At 35.9% G+C, this 22,331-nt stretch overlaps 1 protein-coding gene across 8 annotated transcripts in view; it reads left to right on the top strand.

Moving 5' to 3' along the window:
* Window positions 1-22,331, top strand: part of DMXL1 (Dmx like 1) — a 175,844-nt gene that overhangs the window by 73,061 nt on the left and 80,452 nt on the right. For all 8 annotated transcript variants that reach the window (XM_050794413.1, XM_050794408.1, XM_050794415.1 and 5 more), the window contains 7 exons: window positions 1,415-1,534; window positions 1,823-2,044; window positions 3,514-5,196; window positions 6,705-6,812; window positions 19,433-19,602; window positions 20,119-20,216; window positions 21,541-21,706. In XM_050794413.1, the coding sequence (XP_050650370.1) occupies window positions 1,415-1,534; window positions 1,823-2,044; window positions 3,514-5,196; window positions 6,705-6,812; window positions 19,433-19,602; window positions 20,119-20,216; window positions 21,541-21,706 (2,567 nt within the window). The remainder of the gene's footprint in view (window positions 1-1,414; window positions 1,535-1,822; window positions 2,045-3,513; window positions 5,197-6,704; window positions 6,813-19,432; window positions 19,603-20,118; window positions 20,217-21,540; window positions 21,707-22,331) is intronic.

The following is a 22,331-nucleotide window of genomic DNA, read 5'->3' as shown; positions in this document are numbered from 1 at the left end:
AATACACTTTATGTGTTTTTTTAACTCTGAACATGGTGGAAATATGCTAAAAATGGGGATTAAAGATATCAGACATAAGACATAGGATTATTTATTGTGTAAACAAAAATATCCTTTCTTTTCATATTAAAATATTAATGAACATGTTAATATTGTTAACAATTTAAGTCTCTTTAAAACTTTTAAAAGAAGTTACTCTCCCTTGCATAAGGTTGAGTTTTTCTATGATCTTCACGTATTCTAGTATTTTCTTTTTTCGGATTCTTCAATTTTTAATGTATTTTTTTCTCTCTTTAAGGCTACGATTTTTCTTAAAATATTCAGGAAATTTTTACTTTTACCCAAAAACTATTATGTTCATTATTAGAGTTTCCTAGAAAATACCTAAGGAGTTATGATTTCATTTCTTTTGCTCTATTATGAAGAAGAAAAATGTTTTACAAATATTTTCAGTATTGGAGCATTTTTTGTTGTTAGTGAAATTATCACAACTAGGATTGATTTCTATTCTTTTTTCTTTTGTTATAATCTTTATCCTTTCTTTTCTCTTAATTTCTGTATTTTGGATGCCTAACTTAGAATACATTACCAAAGTTACCTTTTCATTTAGGCTGTCAATACAAGATGATTTAAAACATTTATGGTTACTATTTTTTATTTTTTTCCTATGCAGATTTATAAAAGGGCAAAGTCTTTGTGCCCTTCTATACCTGCTTTCTCATGTTTTACATGTTCTGTGATTTATTTTGTTTTTATACTGTAATTTTCGTTTACCTAATTGTGCACATAGTGAATAATAACTTATAATGAAGAAAATTTGGATTAAAATCTCTTGTTAAAAAGGTTTTTTCAGGCAATAATAAATCATTGATTTTTTCTGATGTATTTTAAAAGGATGTGTTTATTTTGAGTAACTTGTTTGCTGTTTAAACTGCAATTTGGGCGAAGACGAATTTTCTTGAATGATACGTTTTATAATGAATACTTATAATTTGGCCATTGGATAAATATCCTGAAGTCATCATCCATTATGGACCTTACTCATTTGAAAAATGTTTGGCACCACCATTTCATCATAATATGTTGAGTTTAAGTATATATTGCATAGTTCCTATCTGTTTAGAAATTTTCTGCTTCATATGGTTTAATCTTTGTGAACAATTTGATGATGATGACTCTAAACCTGTCAATTCAAACATGAAATAGCATACATATTATTGTAAAAATTTTAAGTTAATACAAATTCGTATGGTAAAGGATTTGAATATATTTTATAATACCACTTGTATTTGAAGCCTTAGGTAAAAGTTTTTAATTTTCTTTTTTTTAAAGTCCAATTATTTTAACTTGGCATATTTAGCAAGTTGTCTCTTTTATACATATTAACAGTGAAAAATATCGTTAATACCAACAGGCAGCTCACCTAATGGATTTTCTGAGAAGTTCTACCTAATTGTCATAGAATGCACTCAAGACAACCGTTCACTATTACACATGTGGAATTTACATCTAAAATCAATTCCTGTCTCATTAGGTGAGTCATTTGTGTGTGTGTGTAATTTTAATAGGCATAAGTTAACAAATTACACAAAATTAGATAATTTGGTACATATTTCTTAAAGCCATTCTCATTAAATGGTGATAACTGTAGATTATTCAATTAATTTAAAAATCTTTTCTTATTTTCTTTATGTGAAGAATCATATTTATATGTTTACTATTTTCTCTTTTACAAGGCAGTTTCGGATTGTGAAATGTAGCAATCGTAATATTTATAGGGCTCCCCTGCCTCAGTTTTTGGTTCTTTTCTTATGTTTTATAGATGAAAAAGTAGACACAAAATTATCTGAAGCAGTTTGGCAGCCAGAAGAACATTATTCTTCTTCTCCAGAGAAGATCCTATCTCCTTTTTCACAAAAGTATCAGGCTTGCAGAGCAAATCTCCAGAGTACCAGCAAGTTGACTCTGTTTTCAGAAATGGTTTATAGCCAAGAATTGCATTTGCCAGAAGGAGTTGAGATAATAAGTATTAAGCCATCAGCAGGTTTGTAAATTTTATGAAAAGAGACTAATTTTGTAACACATGAGTATTTCCCAGGTATTTAAAAATAGGTGCTGCGACTACCTCTTAAATCCACACAGAACCAGAAATGGAAATAATATTCAAGTACCCTAAATTGAAGACTTATAGTTCTCATTATGTTTTCAGATTACTCTGACATTTATCAGCCAGTTCTAGTCTTAAATATTGATTTCTAAAACAAATTTCGTTTGTCTTTTGGGAAGACAAAGGGACAGTTTCTAGAGCGGAGATGGTAACTGAGTTGTCCCTTATTTGCAAACTTTGATGGTATTGGCAATAGCTTCCTGGAGCCATGATTCTGATTGTATGGTTTCTGCTATATATTTATTATCCTTATTCTAGAGCAGTGGTTTTCAAAGTGTCCCCAGGCCAGCAGCATCAGCATCCTGGAAACTTGTTAGAAATGGGCCACCCCATTTCTTGGGCCACCCAGGGTTACTATATCTCAAACTCTGGGATGGGACCCAGTGGCCTGGTCTTACAAGCCTTTCAAGTGATTCTTATGCATGCAAAAGGTCAAGAACCACTGTTCTGGAGTATCAAGAATACTAATCAAAAATAAAAATCAAGGCCCCTGTTTTAGAAAACTAATAGTGCTTGAGCCACCGCGTCCGGCACTTTGGGAGGCCGAGACGGGCGGATCACGAGGTCAGGAGATCGAGACCATCCTGGCTAACACGGTGAAACCCCGTCTCTACTAAAAATTACAAAAAACTAGCCGGGCGAGGTGGCGGGCGCCTGTAGTCCCAGCTACTCGGGAGGCTGAGGCAGGAGAATGGTCTAAACCCGGGAGGCGGAGCTTGCAGTGAGCTGAGATCCGGCCACTGCACCCCAGCCTGGGCAACAGAGCAAGACTCTGTCTCAAAAAAAAAAAAAAAAAAAAAAAAAGAAAACTAATAGTGCATGATTACTTTAAGTCTCAGCAAATGTTAAGTTCTAAAGTGACCATTCAGTACTTGAGTAAACATAGGCCATTCACATTTATATTGAAAAATGTAAAAGAGAAGGAGCCAGTGAGTATTGACAAATTAAAAAAAAAATGCATTGATAGCTTTAAAATTAGATTTATAATGTATAAAACTAGCAAAGAGCTGTGAAACAAATTCTGGATTGACTAGAATTCAACTTTTAAAATTCTGCTTATGCCGAAGTTGTTTGATTTAGGCCCAAGATGTTTAACCTTCAAGAATTGAAATAAATTATCTCAGAGTTCCCTTTAAACTCTAGGTTTTGGTGATCCTTTCTTTTTTATACCTTTCTGATGTCATTAAAAGCCTCTTTCTTACTATTCTTGCTGCCTCTTCTTAAATAAATATAGGCTGTCATGCTCTTAACAGTAGTTAATACAAAAAGACTAAAATCTTAAGTACATAAAAACAGAAGTATTTAACCAAATTTGACATTTTGTTAATGGATTATTTTTATTTTAGGACATCTGAGTTCATCTTCTATATATCCTGCATGCAGTGCTCCTTATTTATTGGCAACTTCATGTTCAGATGAGAAAGTAAGATTCTGGAGATGCAGAGTAACAGATGGACAATCTGCCACATCAAAGAATGGAAAAATTGATCTTGCATACATTTGGGAAGAATGGCCATTACTTATTGAAGATGGACTTCAGAGCAATAGTAGTATAACTGTACCTGGTAGGCCTATAGAAGTTAGCTGTGCACATACAAATCGTTTAGCAGTAGCTTATAAGCAGCCTGCATCTAATAGTAGATCTTCCCAGGACTTTGTGATGCATGTAAGTATTTTCGAATGTGAGTCAACAGGAGGTTCATGTTGGGTCCTTGAACAGACAATTCATTTAGATGAGTTAAGCACAGTATTGGATTCTGGCATTAGTGTTGACAGTAATTTAGTGGCCTATAATAAACAAGAGATATATTTATCTAGTAAAGAGAATATCACATCAAACACAAAGCATTTAGTTCACTTAGATTGGATGTCTAGAGAAGATGGTTCTCATATCCTGACTGTAGGAATTGGATCAAAACTTTTTATGTATGGACCCCTGGCTGGCAAGGTACAAGACCAGACTGCTAAGGAAAGCCTGGCGTTTCCTCTCTGGGAGAGTACTAAAGTTGTGCCCCTTTCTAAATTTGTACTATTACGAAGTGTGGACCTGGTTTCTTCTGTAGATGGCTCCCCACCTTTTCCTGTTTCTTTATCGTGGGTCCGGGATGGCATCCTTGTGGTAGGAATGGACTGTGAAATGCATGTGTATTCCCAATGGCAGCCATCTTCTAAACAAGAACCTGTTATAACAGATTCGTACAGTGGGAGCACTCCATCTATAACAAGTTTAATGAAACAGAGTAACTCCAGTTCTGGGTTACATCCTCCAAAGAAAACTCTGACTCGATCCATGACCAGTCTTGCACAGAAAATCTGTGGAAAGAAAACTGCATTCGATCCTTCAGTGGATATGGAAGATTCAGGTCTTTTTGAAGCAGCTCATGTACTTTCCCCGACTCTACCTCAGTATCATCCCTTGCAGCTTTTGGAACTCATGGATCTTGGTAAAGTTCGGAGAGCCAAGGCCATATTGTCCCATCTTGTTAAGTGCATTGCTGGGGAAGTTGTGGCTTTGAATGAAGCTGAATCTAATCATGAACGCCGCCTTAGGTCTCTCACAATCAGTGCTAGTGGAAGCACTACCAGAGACCCCCAGGCATTCAACAAGACTGAAAATACAGATTACACAGAAATAGATTCTGTTCCTCCACTTCCTTTATATGCCTTACTTGCAGCAGATGATGATAGCTGTTACTCATCTTTGGAGAAATCTGGTAATGAGAGTACCTTAAGTAAATCAAACCAGTTATCAAAAGAAAGTTATGATGAGCTTTTTCAGACTCAGCCTGTAATGACTGATACTCATATGTTAGAGACAGATGAAGAAAATACAAAGCCTAGAGTTATTGACCTTTCACAATACAGTCCAACTTACTTTGGACCTGAGCATGCTCAGGTTCTTTCTGGCCACTTACTTCATTCTAGTTTACCAGGACTCAGCCGGATGGAACAGATGTCTTTGATGGCCTTAGCAGATACAATTGCAACAACAAGCACTGATATTGGAGAAAGCCGAGACAGAAGCCAAGGTAAAACTAAACTCCATGCTGATAACATTTTTACTTATTTTCACAGAAAATAATTTTAAATAATTATTATTAAAATGATGCCATTAGCTAGGCACAGGGGCTTATGCCTGTAAATTCAGCTCTTTTGGAGGCTGAGGCAGGAGGATCACTAGAACCCAGGAGTTTAAGACCAGCCTGGGCAACATAATGAGACCCCCATCTCTATGAAAACAAAAAAAAAATTAGCAAGATATGGTGCCTCATGCCTGTAGTCCTAGCTACTCAGGAGGCTGAGGTGGGATGATGCTTGCGCCCAGGAGGTTGAGGCGGCAGTGAATTGATTGTGCCACTGCACTACAGCCTGGGCAATAGAGCAAGACCTTGTCTCTTAAAAAAAAAAATACGATTAAGGTTTTTTTTGGAAACATCCTTGCTACCTTCACAACAGTTTTAACTTTTTCCCCCCCAGACTATCATAAACAGTAAACTCTTAATATGCACTATTTATCCCATAAATCATAGTACTATGAGCTAGTGCACAAAGACTCCTTATGCTGGTCATTTTTACTAATTGTCTGCTTAGTATTATAAGAGATCCAACTGAATCTTTCTTAGTTTAGCAAAATTTAACAGATTCTTATTAAATAATTATTTTAGGTACCTAAAAGTAAAAGGTGATTTCTGGTTTTTTTCCCTCATTTTGTAATAATCCACTATTAACAATTATAATTCAGTTTTTAAAACATTGAGTTTTTTTTTTAAAAATTAGCTTTAGTGTATGCTCCTACCTAGAAAAGCATAATGTAATTAGATCTTTTCCTCACCCAGAGAGCATTTTAAAAAAAACACTGCTGAGTTATGAACAGTTTCCCATCAAATCTCAAGTTCTGAAATGAACCAATTGAGCCTTGTGGACCATATATATGTCAGTATCCCTTTGAACGAAGCTTGAAAGGAAAATTTAGGGTAAATTTAATATAACAAAATTAAATTTAAGAAAAATTAAGTTGGTTATGAATCTTGACACTTTTAGCGATATTACTAGTAGATACTATTTTTGATGTGAATATGTTATAGGTGTTTTATGTTTTTAGTTTTTGCTTCAAGGAAAAAATACCAGGCCCTCCCACCATAGAACTATTTCTTCCATTGTTAACAGCAGATTATTGGGGTGGATGTATGATTTGAATAAACCGTATTGATTAAAGATATTACTGTACATGTGCCACAGAAAAGGTTAAACTGTTCAAAAATCAGTCACAATTTAAATAAGATTTCAATCAGAAGAGGTCAGATTCTAAAGAGTATCAGACTCTCTTTATTCTCTTTTTTATTATTTTTCCAATTGTTTATACTGTTTTTTCTGTAATGTAAAATTGTGTAGAAAAAGATAAATGTTAGAAAATATTTTAGACTGATAACTTTTTTTGGGGGGGTCAGGTTAAGAATGTTATATGCCTATATTTGGTGTTCTTTTGCTTACAATTTTTTTTTTTTAAATACGTTGCTTCCCCTTTCTCCCATTGCAGGTGGAGAAACTCTTGATGAATGTGGACTAAAATTTCTTTTGGCTGTTCGACTCCATACCTTTCTTACAACTTCCCTTCCAGCCTATCGAGCTCAACTCCTTCACCAAGGTGATTTTGATAGTAATCTATTAAAGGGAAATAAAGCGAGTAGAAAATGAGAGACTTGGGAGTTTTTAAACTTGTTTTTACCCAGACATGATAATGATGACAAATTTAACACATTTTAAGTTCCTTTATTTATTAGAATGTTTATTTCTTCATAATCTTTGCTTAAAACATTGGAATTTTTAATGGTAGACAAAAGGAGTTAATGAAGAAACAGGTACTGGGAAATTGGATATTCTGTGTTAAAGTTTTTAAATGCATGTTATGTTCAAGGCAAATTAGTATTGTTTCATTTTCTTTAATTTATTCTTTAGATTGGCTTTTTTCTCCTTTTTTGACATTTATCTAAATTCAGTTTTTCCACCAAACTTTGAATAACATTTTTGTTATAATACATTCTCAAATTTTAAATGTTTCACAAAGAGTACAGAATATTGAAAGTGTAAATTTACCCACACTTAAAACTGTTAAAATATGTATTTCAGATATTAGTTTAGTATATTTCATGTATTCTGTATTTAGTGCTGTATTTCAGATACTGTTAGTTCTCTTACTTTGAACTGTGTTAGACTTTGAACTGTCTTAGCGTAACTTAATAGATTCTTATTAAATGATTATTGTAGGTATCTGAAAATAACATTGTCTTAGTTCAAAGTGAGAGAAATCTCACTTAAGTTCACTTAAACAAAACAGCATGTTTTTTGGCTCATCTCCCAGGAAGTTCAAGAAATAGAGCTGGCTTTCAGCATTATTGGATCTGTAGGTTTAAAAAGTGTTATTGGGACCTTGCAGTTTAGCCTTTTAGCCTCTGCTCCTTCGTCTCAGTCTCTTGCTCGTACCTTTTGTCTGTCTCTTTGTTTCTGTATTTTCTTTCTCTCATTTTGTATATAGCTTTGAAAAAAGTGAAGTTGAAAATTCTAAATAAAATTCTTTTTAGTTTTTTTTTTTTTTTTTTTTTTTTTTGAGATAGAGTCTTGTTCCGTCATCCAGGCTAGAGTACAGTGGTGTTCCGTCATCCAGGCTAGAGTACAGTGGTGTGATTTCTGCACACTGCAACCTCCATTTCCCGGGTTCAAGTGATTCTCCTGCCTTAGCCTCCCGAATACCTGGGACTACAGGCACATGCCACTACGCCTGGCTACTTTTTGTGTTTTTAATAGAGATGGGGTTTCACCATATTGGCCAGGCCAGTCTTGAATTCCTGACCTCAAGTGGTCCACCTGCCTTGGCCTCCCAAACTGCTAGGGATTGCAGGGGTGGGCCACCTTGCCAGGCCAAATTCTCTTTAAAATTTTTAAATTGTAATTTAACATATTAAAATTGTGTATATTTATAGGGTCCAAAGTAATGTTATATGTATACAAAGTGCATTGATTAAGTCAAACTAGACATATCCATCACCTCAAATATGTAGCGTATTTGTGGTAAGAATATTTGAAATGTACTCTCTTAGCAATATTGAAATATACAATACACTATTATTAAAGATAGTTACCAAGCTGTGCAGTAGATATCAGAAATGTATTCCTCCTAACTGAAACTTTGTACTCTTTGACCAATGTCTCCCTTCTCATCTTGTCCCCAGCCTTGGGCAAATACCATTTTATTCTCTGTTTCTTTGATTTCAATTGTATTTGATTCCACACATAAGTGAGATCATGCAATATTTGTCTATGACTGGCATATTTCACTTACTGTAATGTTCTCCAGGTTCATCCATGTTGTTGCAAATGACAAGATTTCCTTTTTTAAGGCTGACTGATACTCCAGTGTATATACGAGCATACACGTTTTTGTTGTGCTTTGCTAGGTTGCATTTTGCAAATACAGCAGTTTTTACAAATTGAAGCTTTGTGGCAACCCTTTGTTGAGCAAGTCTGTCAGCACCATTTTTCCAACAGCATGTGTTCACTTCATGTCTCTGTGTCTCATTTTGGTAATTCTCACAATATTTCAAACTTTTTCTGTCGTCTGTGATCAGTGATCTTTGTTGTTATTATAATGGTTTTGGAGTGCCATGAACTGCGCCTACGTAGGACATTGAATTTAATCAATAAATTGTGTACTGTGGCTACAACACCAATCAGCCATTCCCCTATATTTCTCCTGCTCAGACCTCTCTATTCACTGAGACATAACCAATATAGAAATTAGGACAGTTTAACAACCCTACAGTGTCTTCTAAGTGTTCAAGCAAAAGGAAGAGCTGCATATCTCTTGCTTTAAATCAAAAGCTAGAAATGACTAAGCTTAGTAAGGAAGGCATGTCGAAAGCCAAGATAGGCTGAAGGCTAAGCCTCTTGTGCCAAACAGTTTACCAAATTGTAAATGCAAAGGACAAGGTCCAAAGGAAACTAAACATTCTCCATTGAACACATGAATGATAAGAAAGCAAAGTAGCCTTATTGCTTATGTGGAAAAAGTTTGAGTGGTCTAGATGGATCAAACTAGCCACAAGATTTTCTTATGCCAAAGCCTAATCTAAAACAAGGCTCTAACTCGTCTTAATTTCATGAAAGGTGAGAGAGGTGAGGAAGCTGCAGAATTAAAGTTTGAAGCTAGCAGAGGTTGGTCCCTGAGGTTTAAGGAAAGAAGCCTTCTCCGTAAACTACAAGTACAAGGTGAAGCTGGATCTTCTGGATAACATGCTGAAGCTTCTATGTCATTCAGCACTTGCTTCAGCATGTTTTCCAGAAGGTCTAGCTAAGATAATGGATGAAGGTGGCTACATAAAAGGACAGATTTTTAAAGTAGATGGAATAGCCTTCTTTTGGAAGAAGATGCCATCTAGGACTTTTATAGTTAGAGAGAAGTCAGTGCCTGGCTTAAAGGACAGACTGACTCTTGTTAGGGGCTAATGCAGCTGGTAACTAAGTTGAAGCCAATGCCCATTTACCATTCTGAAAATCCTAGAGTCTTTAAGAATTACGCGAAACCTCTTCTGTCTGTGCTATACGAATGGAACAACAAAGCCCGATGGCAGCACCTCTGTTTATAGCATAATTTAATATTTTCAGCCCACTATTGAGACCTTCTGTTGAGAAATAAGATTTCCTTTCAAAATATTGCTGTTATTGACAGTGACCTGTTCACACTAGAGGTCTGATGCAGATGTACAAGGAGATTAATATAGTTTTTATGCCTGTAACACAACATTCATTTTGCAGTCCATGAATCAAGGAATGCTTCCAACTTTTAAGTCTTATCATTTAAGAAATACATTTCATAAGGCTATAACTGCTATAGATAATGATTCCTCTGATGGATCTGGACAAAGTAAATTGAAAACCACTGGAAAGGTTTCACCATTCTAGATGCCATTAGGCACGTTTGTAATTCATGGGAGGATGTCAAAATATCAACATTAACAAGAGTTTGGAAGAAGTTGATTGCAGCCTTCACAGATGACTTTGAAGGGTTCATGACTTCAGTAGAGGAAGTAATTGCAGATATGGTAGAAATAGCAAGGGAACTGGAATTAAAAGTAGAACCTGAAGTTGTGACTGAATTGCTGCAATCTCAGGGTAAAATTTTAGCAGAGCCAGGCATGATGGCTCATGCCTGTAATCTCAACACTTTGGGATATTGAGGTGGGAGGATCGTTTGAGGCCAGGAGTTTGAGGACCAGCCTGAGCAACATAGACCCCATCTCTGAAAAAAATTTAGGTAGGTTTAGTGATACGTGCCTGTAGTCCTAGCTACTCAGGGAGCTGAATGGGAATATCACTTGAGTCCAGGAGGTCAAGACTGCAATGAGCTGTGATCACACCACTGCACTCCAGCCTGGGCAACAGAAGGAGACCCTGTCTCAAAAAAAAAAAAAAAAAAAAAAAAAAGCAAAAACTTCAGCAAATGAGGAGTTGCTTCTTAAAGGATGAGCAATGAATGTGGTTTCTTAAGGTGGAATCTACGCCTGGTGAAGATGCAGTGAACATGGTTGAAATTAAAACAAAGGATTTAGAATAGTCCATAAACTTAGTTGATAGAGCACTGGCAGGGTTTGAGAGGACTGGCTCCAATTTTGAAAGAAGTTCTAAATTCTATCAAATAGAATTACATGGTATAGAGAAATCTCACATAAAAGGAAGAGGCCATCTGTGTGGCACTCTTCGTTGTTGTCTTATTTTAAGAAATTGCTACAGCCATCCCAGCCTTCAGTAACCTCTACCGTGATCAGTCAGCAGCCAGTAACATGGAGGCAAGATTCTCCATCAGCAAAGAATATGACCTGCTTAAGGCTCAGATTATTGTTACGTTTTAGCAATAATGTGCTTTTTAATTAAGGTATGTACACTCATTTTAGACATAATGCTATTACACAGTTAATAGACCACAGTATGATGTGACCATAACTTGTATAAGCACTGGGAAACAAAAAGTTGTGTTACTCATTTTACTGCAATATTTGCTTTATTGTGGTGGTCTGAAATTGAACCTACGGTATCTCCAAGGTATGCCTATATATAAGACATTTTCTTTATTAATTTATTGATGGATACTTAGGTTGATTTGATAACTAAGCTATTGTGAATAAAGCTACACTTAACATTGGAGTGCAGATAACTCTTCAACATACTGATTTCACATCCTTTGACTATATACACATAAGTGGGGTTGGTGGATCATGTGGTAATTTTGTTTCTATATTTTTTCTTTCTTTTTTTAGTTAAAATTTTTTGCTTTTCTTCTCTTTTAATAAAACATTGTCCCAGAATATTTTTAGATATTTGAGGAACCTTCATACCCTTTTCCATGATGGCTGTACTAATTTATGTTCCCACTAGCAGTGTACCAGGCTCCCCTTTTCGCCACTTCTTTACCAAAACTTTTTTTTTCTCTCTTTCTGATAATAGACATTCTAGCAGGTGTGAACTGTTATCTCATTATGGCTTTAATTTGCATTTTCCTGATGATTATAGATGTCAAGCACCTTTTTCATTTATCTGTTGGACATTCATATGTCTTCTTTTGAGAAATATCTGTTCAGGTCTTTTGTCCCCTCTGGGTTTTTTTTTCCCCCCCCAAGAGATGAAGGTCTTACTCTGTTGCCCAGGCTGGAGTCAAACTCCTGGCCTCAAGCCATCCTTCTGCCTCAGCCTCTCAAATAGCTGGGACTACAGGTGTGCACCACTTGTGCCTGGCATGTCCATTTTTTAATTGAGTTGTTTTCTTGCTATTGGGTTATTAGAGTTCTTGATATATTTTGGATATTAACTCCATATCAGATATACAGATTGCAAATATTATTTCCCAATCCATGGCTTTTCTCTTCACTCTGCTGATTGTATTTTTTGCTATGCAGACATTTTCAGTTTGATGTAATCCCATTTGTTAATTTTTGCTTTTGTTGCCTGTCCCTTTGGTGCTGTGTCCAAAAAAAATCATTGCCCAGACTGATGACATGTAGTTTTCCCCCTGTGTTTTCTTCTAGTGGTTTTATAATGCAGGTCTTATGTTTATAAGTCTTTAGTCCATTTTGACCTATTTTTGTATATGGTGTAAGGTAATGGTCCAATTTCATTCTTCTGCATGTAGTTATCTAGTTTTCCCAGCACCATTTTTTGAAGAAACTATCCTTTTCTATTGTGTGTTCCTGGCACCTTTGACAAAAATCAGTTGAGTATAAATGTATGAGTTGATTTCCACGCCTTCTGTTCTATTCCATTGGTCTGTGTTTCTGTTTTTACACCAGTACCTTGCTATTTTGATTACCCTAGCTTTGTAATATAGTTTGAAATCAGGCAGTATGATGTCTCTAGGTTTGTTCTTTCATCTCAAGTTTACTTTGGGTATTTGGGGTTTCTTGGTATTCCTAATGAATTTTAGGTTTTTTTTTCTTTTTTTCTATTTCTGTGAAAAATGACATCAGTATTTTGATAGAGATTGCATTGAATCTGTAGATAATTTTGGGTAGTTTGAACATCTTAACGATTTAAAAATTAAATTAATTTTTCCAATCTGTGAACACTGGGTATCTTACCATTTTTTTGTGTCTTCAAATTTCTTTCATCAGTGTTTTACAGTTTTATTGTAGAGCTCTTTTACTTCCTTGGTTAAATTTTTGTTTTTAATGAGATGGGGTCTTACTGTGTTGCCCAGGCTGTTCTTAAACTCCTCAGCTCAAACTGTCCTCCCACTCTGGCCTCCCAAATGCTGGGATTACAGACGTGAGCCACCAGCCTGTTTTTTTTTTTTTTTTTTTTGTAGCAACGATTAATGAGATTGTTTTATTTATTTTTTAAATCAGATCAGATAATTTGTTGTTACTGTATGGAAATGCCACTTCTTTTTGCATTTTAATTTTGTATCCTTCATGTTTAATGTAGTTGTTTATTAGTTCTGTTTCTTTGGTGGAGTCTTTTGTGTTTTCTGTATGTAAGATTGTGTTGTTAGCAAACAGTGACATTTTTACTTCTTCATTTCCTATTTGGATGCCTTTTTATTTCTTTCTTTTGTCCAGTTGCTCTGGCAGGGACTTCTAGTACTATCATAGTTGAGTAGAAGTTGTGAGAGAGTGCATTTTTGTCCTCTTTCTGATCTTAGAGGAAAAGCTTTTAAATTGTCACTGTTGAGTATGATGTTTAGCTCTGGGCTTATCATTTGTGGCCTTTATTGTGTTGAGGTACATTCCTTCTGCACCTAATTTTTTGAGAGTTTTTGTCATGAAAGGATGTTGAATTTTACTTGATGCTTTTTTTGCATCTGTTGAGAGGATCATATGGTTTTGTCCTTAATTTTGTTAATGTGAACAGAATGACATCAGTTAATTTGCACATGTTGAGCCAATCTTGAACCCTTGGCATAATTCCTACTTGATCATACTGGGTGATCCTTTTATTGTGCTGTTAATTTGGTTTGCTAGTATTTTGTGGAGGGTTTTACATTTGTGTTTATCAGGGATAATGACCTATAATTTTTATTATTGTTGTTATTATTTTGTATTTATTTTGCCTGGCATTGGCATCAGGGAACTCCTGGTCTCATAAAAAGAAGAACTTTTCTTTCCTCTTCTGTTCTTTGGAAGAGTTTAAGAAGGATTGGTGTTAGTTTTTCTTTAAATGTTTAGTAGAATGCACCTGTGATGTGATCAAATTCTGGACTTTTCTTTGATGGGTTGACGGGAGACGTGTGTGTGATTTTTTTTTTTTTTTTTTTTTTTTTGAGATGCTCCTGTCACCCAACTCTGGAGTGCAGTGGTGCAATCTCGGCTCACTGCAACTTCTGCCTCCGGGTTTCAAGTGATTCTCCTACTTCAGCCTCCTGAGTAGCTGGGGTAATTTAGTAGAGACAGAGTTTCGCCATGTTGGCAAGGCTGGTCTGGAACGCCTGACCTCAAGTGATCTGCCTGCCTTGACCTCCCAAAGTGCTGGGGTTACAGGCATGAGACACCGTGCCTGACCTGATGGGAGACTTTATATTACTGATTTATGTGCTTACCCATCATCAATCTGTTCAAATATTTTATTTCTTCATATTTCAGTTCCGGCAGGTTATCTGTGTTTAGGAATTTATCCATTTCTTCTGGGTTATCCAATTTGTTGGCAGATATCTGCATATTCATCTCTTACAATTATTTGTTTGTGGTATCATTTGTAGTGTCTCTTCTTTAAGTTCTAATTTTATTTTTAGTCTTTGGTTTATTTATTTATTGAGATAGAGACTTTCTCTGTCTCCCAGGCTGGAGTGCCATGGCGCCTCACAGCTCACTGCAACCTGTGCCCTCCTGGATTTAAGCGATTCTCTTGCCTCAGCCTCTCAAGTAGCTGGGATTATCGGCTTGCTCCACCACACCCAGCTAATTTTTGTATTTTGTAGAGACAGAGTTTTGCCATGTTGGCCAAGCTGGTCTCGAACTCTTGACCTCAAGTGATCCTCCTGCCTCCATCTCCTAAAAGTGCTGGGATTACAGGCATGAGCCACTGCGCCTGGCCCTTCTTTTTCTTAATCTTGCTAAGGATTTGTCAAGTATATTTATCTTTCCAGAAAACTGACCCTTAGTTTTGTTAGTTGTTTTTCCCTGTCATTTTTCTAGTTTATACTTTATTTATTTCTCCTCCGATCTTCATTTCCTTTCTTCTGTTAACTTTGGGCTGAGTTTCTTCTATTTTTAGTTCCTTGATGTATAATAGTAGGTTGTTTATTTGAGAGAGAGAGAGAGAGAGATACGGGGGGAGGAACTGAATGCTGTGATTTTCTCTCTTAGAAATAGTTTTGCTGCATCCCATAAATTTTAGCATATTCTGTTTTTGTAATTGTTTGTCTCAAGATAATTTTTAATTTCTCTTTTGATTTCTTCTTTGACCCATTGTTTTTTCAGGAGCATATTGTTTAATTTCCACAAATTGGTGACTTTTCCAAGATTTCTCCTGTTATTTATTTCTCGTTTCATACTATTGTGATCAGCAAAGATACTTGATATGATTTAATCCACTTGAATTTTTTAAAACTTGCTTTGTAATCTAACATATTATCTATTCTGGGGAATATTCTTTGTGTGCACAAAAAGAATGCATATTCTCTTGCTGTTTGGTAGAGTGTTCTGTACATGTCTTTTTAGGTACATTTGGTCTAAGAGACTAAACATTGGTCAGATCCAGTGTTCTTAATTTTCTGTCTGGATGGTCTGTCCTTTGTTGAAAGTAGGGTATTAAATCCCCCTATTATTACTATATTGTAATCTATCTCTCCCTTTACTTTCTTTAATATTTGCTTTCGAAGTCTAAGTGCCTCTGATGTTGAGTATGTATATATTTATAATTATTAATATCCTCTGGATGAATTGACCCTTTTATCATTATGTAACATACTTCTTTGTCTCCTTTTACAGTTTTTGACTTGAAGTCTATTTTGTCTAAGTATAGCTATCCCCATTCTCTTTCGGTTTCTATTTGAGTAGAATTTATTTAAATAAGAATAAATTTGTTTTAATTTTCCTCTATATATTCAAGTAGTTCACTGAACTTTTTAAGTGGATTATTCCAATATTCATCGGTCATTTCATAGATCTGTTTCCTTTGGGTTCATTATTGGAAATTTATTAGTTTCTTTTCGAGATATAATGATTCCCTGCTTCTTCACCATTCTCGTGTATTTGCTTTGGGGTCTGCACATTTGAAGAGACAGCAACCTCTTCTGTGATTTCTGGCCAAGATAGAGCTTCACTATTAAATCTAGCCTCTGATTATGCATGGTTTAGCCTGAAATGACCCCAGGGGGGCAGGGCTTACAGTTGGGTTCTCTAGGTGGCTAGGCCCCTGCCTTTAGGTTCTGAGGTTGGACGATGCTGCTCTCTAGGTTCTGCTGTCTGGCAAGACCACTGGCTGGTCTCTGCAGTCATTCAGAGCTGCTGGCTGGGCACTGCGATAGCCTCTAATTGGGCTGGGTCACAGGATGTGTTCTCTGGCCAGGCAGTATTATCATTTGGGTTCTGAAGTTGGGCAGGGTTGCAGGCTGGCCCCGAAGTTAGGCAGAGTTGTTATTCCAGATGGACAGATTCAGAGGCTATGTTTTATAGAAATGCGTGTTTGAAGCTTGCCCTGCTGCCTGAACGGAGCCTAGGTTTGAGGTCTGGGGCTGGGCCAAGCCCCTGTTTGGCCTCACAGGTTGGGCAGGTCTGTCCTCTAAGGAAGTACACAGTGATAGGTGTCTCCCTGCCTGTGTGGGACCTTGGAGTGGTGTTCGAGGCTGAGCCAAGCCATTGTTTGAACTCTCTGGTTGGGCAGGTCTAGCCCCTGAGCTTTGCTGAAATATGCTGAGGTAGTTGTCTACCAGTCTGGGCGGGGCTTTGGGGTAGGCTCTGAGGCTGAATGTGGAGGTTAGCCATCTAAGGACTGAAGCCAGGTTTAATTTTTTACCATGCTTCTGGAAGCAACCAGCTTGACTTTGCAGGTAGGATATGCCATTGGCTGTTACCTCTAATTGGATGCTACTACTGGCAGGAACACAGAGCTACCACCAACATCTGTAGGCTAGTTGCTATAAGGTCTAACTCCTTTATTTGTTTCTACCCAACCCCAGATGATCTAGCTATGACATTGCCCACATTGTTTCCCTTGAGGTGAGACCTGCGTGAGCTTCCTGGGAAACATTTTAGAACTCTGGGGAAGCTCAGTGCCTGACTGTGGCTTGCTTTTCCCACTGTACAAACTGGATCTAGGGAATTTTCTCTTCGTACCACAAATCAGCTTGGATGGGAACGGATGATGTGCTCAAAGTGAGACTGTTACTTTTACCCTTCTACTGTAGTTTTTATTTGGTTCTATGGTCCACAGACGTGTCTCAGCTCATTCCCAAGTTTGGGGGTAAAATGGCATTTTCTTTTCTGTGGCTAGTTGCTACTTAAACTCTCTTTGTGCAGGGGTGTCTGTCTTTTGGGGCTTCTATAACAAATACCTTAGACTGGGTAATTTATAAATAGGAACAATTTATTTTTCATATTTCTGGAGACTGGGAAGTCCAAGATCAAGGCACCAGCAGATTTGGTGTCTGGTAAGGGCTTGATCTCTGCTCCATAGTTGGCACCTTGTTGCTACATCCTTAAATGATGGAACTGGTGAAAAGGACTACCTAGTTCTCTTGATCCCTTTTATAAGGACGTTAATCCCATTCATGAGGGCAGTGGCTAGTTATCTCCTTAAGGATCTACCTGTTAATGCTGTTACATTGCAGGTTAAGTTTCACCGTGAAATCTGAAGGGATATAAATATGCAAATCATGGCAAGGAATGAAACCTGGGACTTCTATTCCTGCCATCTTACTGATGTCTAAATCAGATTATTTAATTATTTATGAAAATGTATTGAAGTTGCTAGAGAGATGACAGGAATCCAAAAATGATTTAGAATAATAGTCCATTCACAATGTAGGGTTTTTTTGTTTTGTTTTAACTTTTTATTTATTTTCAGTGTTCCATATAGAAAGCATTTCACATTGTTTGGCATGGGAGGTAATTCCTTGCTTGACTTAGGTTAAAAATTTGAGGCCGTGTATCTCAAAGCCACATCCTATAGTTAATTATTTACTTTACCTAGTAATGCTAAACAAAATATATTATGAAAAGTCAAAATAGAAGCAGAGCAATAAACATGTGTATTCCATCGGGTTGAGAGAATTACTGACATAAATGATGATGTATAAATATACAAATATCTTACTAATATGGTGATATGGAGTAATAATTACTGTGTAACAGATTCTATTCTAAATTTTATAACTATATTATTTAATTATCAAAACTATGTTATAAGATAGTTCCATGATTATTTGCATTTTATATACAGAGAAATTGAGGCATTTAGAGACAATGTATCTTATCTAAGATTATATGAAGATAGTTCCATGATTATTTGCATTTTATATACAGAGAAATTGAGGCATTTAGAGACAATGTGTCTTATCTAAGATTATATGAATATATTAGGCTGGTACAAAAGCAATTGCAGTTTTTGCCTTTTTTAATGGCCGAAACCACCTGCAGTTACTTTTGTACCAACTTAATAGTAACAATAGAGCTGGAATTTTATTTTTATTTTCATTTTTGAGACACAGCCTTACTCTGTCACCGAGGCTGGAGTGCAGTGGCATAATCTTGGCTCACTGCCACCTCTGCTTCCCCAGTTCAAGCGATTTTTCTGCCTCAACTTCCTCAGTACCTGGGATTACAGGCACATACCACCTGTCTGGCTAATTGTATGGTTTTGTTTTGTTTTGTTTTTGAGACAGAGTCTCGCTCTGTTGTCCAGTCTGGAGTGCAGTGGCGCAATCCCGGCTCACTGCAAGCTCTGCCTCCCGGGTTCACGCCATTCTCCTGCCTCAGCCTCCCGAGTAGCTGAGACTACAGGCGCCCACCACCACACCTGGCTAATTTTTTGTATTTTTAGTAGAGATGGGGTTTCACCTTGTTATCCAGGATGGTCTCGATCTCCTGCTCTTGTGATCTGCCCACCTCGGCCTCCGAAAGTGCTGGGAGTACGGGCATGAGCCATCGCTCCTGGCCTAATTGTATGTTTTTTAAGTAGAGACAGGGTTTTCACCATGTTGACCAGGCTGGTCTCAAACTTCTGACCACAAGTGATATACCCACCTAGGCCTCCCAAAGTGCTGGGATTATAGGTGTAAGCCACCACTCCCAGCTGGAGCTGGAATTTAATGTATGCATTCAGATTCTGGAGTCTTTACAGTGCTATTCCTAATTCATCAACCTGAACTGCTTACTTGATTCTTTTTTATTAATTCCTTGGAATTACATCCACAAAACAAATGTTGACCAAAGGAAGGTGAAAAGCAGCTTTGAAGATAGAAATATATCAACATAAAATAATGCTTTAAGTGTTTCTCATTTTTAAAAAAGGATCATAAATACATTAGCACAGTGGAATTTGCCATAAGCATTTTTTCTTTTCCTTTCAAAAAAAAATGCTATTTCTACAAAACATATATATGCTCATTGTAGTGATATAGTTGTTTGAAGAAGCAAAAATTTTAAAAAGCCCATATTTCTAATCTTAAACTGTGAATCTCATAGAAGTTTACACATTTATATTGAAAATATGGAACATACATTTCTGATAATCATATAAGCGTATTTATATTTTTTATAAACATCATTTTTGACATTTCTTCAGGCCTGTCTACAAGTCATTTTGCTTGGGCATTTCACTCAGTAGCAGAAGAAGAACTGCTGAACATGTTGCCAGCCATGCAGAAAGATGATCCCACTTGGTCTGAATTAAGAGCTATGGGTGTGGGGTGGTGGGTCCGGAATACTCGCATCTTACGCAAATGCATAGAAAAAGTAAGTGTTTTATTTTTGTATAAGTGAATTAATACTTTTTGGACATTTCTTTAAATGGCATTTCATATCTTCTCTGCCATTACTCCCTTTTGTTTTTGAAGCGGCAAAAGACTTTTGAATAGTCTTTATTTATATTTCATTTATAACGTATTTCAAAATACCTAAAGTTTTAAAATGTGTATTCTAATTCTCAAGTTTTTAATTGACACACTTGTTAGTAGTATATGTCTGATCTTTAGAAAATAATATGTGTATATGTTTAGAAAAATGTAAAAATAGTACAAAATAACTTGTAATGAAAGGCAATAGTCCTATTATTTCTTCTCTGTAACCATTGAAGCCACCACTATAAGTCACTTTTGTTACTATTTTATATATACATGCACACATTATTCATGTACATATTTTTAAAATTTTATTAAACATTCAGTGGATATGTGCCAGCCTTGCATATGAAGGAAATTACTTGTTCAAAACTGTTTCTGTGAATTTTTGATCAATATTTTTTGATTATAGGTAGCTAAAGCAGCCTTTTATAGAAAGAATGATCCTTTAGATGCTGCCATTTTTTACCTTGCAATGAAAAAGAAAGCTGTGATTTGGGGATTATATAGGTAGGTAAAAAAAAAAAAAAAAAAAAAAAAAAAAAAGCTTCAATGTGAAAACCTGTTCATAAGAAGTAAATGAATGAAATAAGATTTGTTGTTCTTGATGTTGATTCATGTAGATTCTTAGTTGTTTTGTATTTAAGAGAGAGATTTCATAAGGAAAAAGCCCCAAGTGTTTTTCAGAGTGGAAGAAACCTGATGAGGTCAGTTTAATTAATTTTCAGATTTATCAATCCAGAAACAATATTTTGCTTAAGAACTTCTCATGCTCCTATAAAGCAAAGGTAATGTATTAGTCCGTTTTCATGCTGCTAATAAAAAAATACCTAAGACTGGGCATTTTACAAAAGAAAGAGGTTTATTGGACATACAGTTCCACGTGGCTGGGAAGGCCTCACAATCATGGCAGAAGGTGAAAGGCATGTCTCATGGCAGCAGACAAGACAAAAGAGAGCTTATGCAGGGAAACTCCTCTTTGTAAAACCATCAAGTCTCTTGAGGCTTATTCACTATCACAAGAATAGCATGGGAAGGACTTGTCCCCATGATTCAGTTACCTCCCACTGGGTCCTTCCCACAGCACATGGGGATTCAAGATGAGATTTGGGTGGGGACACAGCCAAAACATATCAGGTAACTAAACCAGAAACTTATACTTGGGACATAGAAGGAGAGGAATTAATTGGTGGAGTCTGGAACAGGCACCTACCTCTGTGCTATGGGCCAGCGTACCCCACAAAACTACCTCCTTCCTGTGGGCCCCACCTTCTTTCTGAGCTGAATTCGCTTAGAATTTTTCTCTCTCATTTCTCAGCAAGACTGGTGAACATGATTACCATAAATAGTTCATCATTTGTTTGAATTTATTTTCAGATGACCCACATGAGCAGCAACCTTTGGGGGGAAGAGACTTGATGATTTATGGTGGTTTTGATTCAAGGCACATTCTTTAGATTTTTATCTCTTAGGTCATTCTCAGATGGGCAGGGGTGAAAAGTTACTGATGAGTTTCAATGGTGGCACACAAGTTAATATAAATTAAACATTTTGCATGGATGTAAAAGTAATTTTCACAGTCCTGCTAATGTAGTTTTCTTTGTATTTTGAAAGAAAAACTTTTTGTAATCTCTGAGATTTATGTAACAAATGTTTACTTAATATAATTTTTACTGGGAAAAGAAGCAGATATATAGTAAGGTATGAACTGGCAGATGTTTCTATTGAGCCTTAGCCAAATCCTAACTTAAGAAAATTGATTCTGATGTAAAAAAAATTGTATTCCAAAATTTTCATACCGTTTTTTTTTTTTTTTTTTTTTTTTCGTGTATAGAGCTGAAAAAAACACCAGGATGACACAGTTTTTTGGACACAATTTTGAGGATGAAAGGTGGCGTAAAGCAGCTTTAAAGAATGCTTTTTCTTTGCTAGGCAAACAAAGATTTGAACATTCTGCAGCATTTTTTCTTTTAGCTGGTTGCCTCAGAGATGCAATTGAGGTAATTAATGAAATTTAAATAACAAAGAATAGCAATGTCATCTTTTAAAGCTCTATAGTGCTTAAATTTTAATTTTTTTAAATTCAACTTTATTGGAAATAACACAAGGCCAAATATCTAAAATAACTGTTAATATTTAATAGAGACATTTAAAAATTTGTTAACTTGAATGGTATTTATACAGAATTAAGATTAACCAAATGGTGTTTGTTAGTTGGTTGAGATAGGTAATTGATTTGACTCTTAAGAATATTCAAAAAATTAAAAGGTTTGTCCTACCAATTTAAACTTATTTGAACCCCGTATCTGGCTCTGTATTATTTGATGAATGTTAGAAAATCCTTAACTGATTATTTCTTAGTAAACTTTAAAAAAATTATGAATATTTAAGATATAACATTTGTCTCAAATTGTCCTTTTGCTCAGTTTCATACAAGTAATTCAAAATATCCTTTTAATATGGAGACTCAAGTCTCCCGGGGTGGATGGAAACTAATAGAGGTTCAAGACAAAAATAATATAGCTTAAATTGATATCATTTAAATTATCCATTATTTCCTCATTTAGTTTAATTTTTGCACATATATATATTTAGTACTAGAAGGTAGATTTGCAAATATTAAAT

This window comes from Macaca thibetana, chromosome 6 (genome assembly GCF_024542745.1).
Source record: "Macaca thibetana thibetana isolate TM-01 chromosome 6, ASM2454274v1, whole genome shotgun sequence".
Taxonomy (NCBI): Eukaryota; Metazoa; Chordata; class Mammalia; order Primates; family Cercopithecidae; genus Macaca; species Macaca thibetana.
This window is presented reverse-complemented; position numbering and strand designations above follow the sequence as displayed.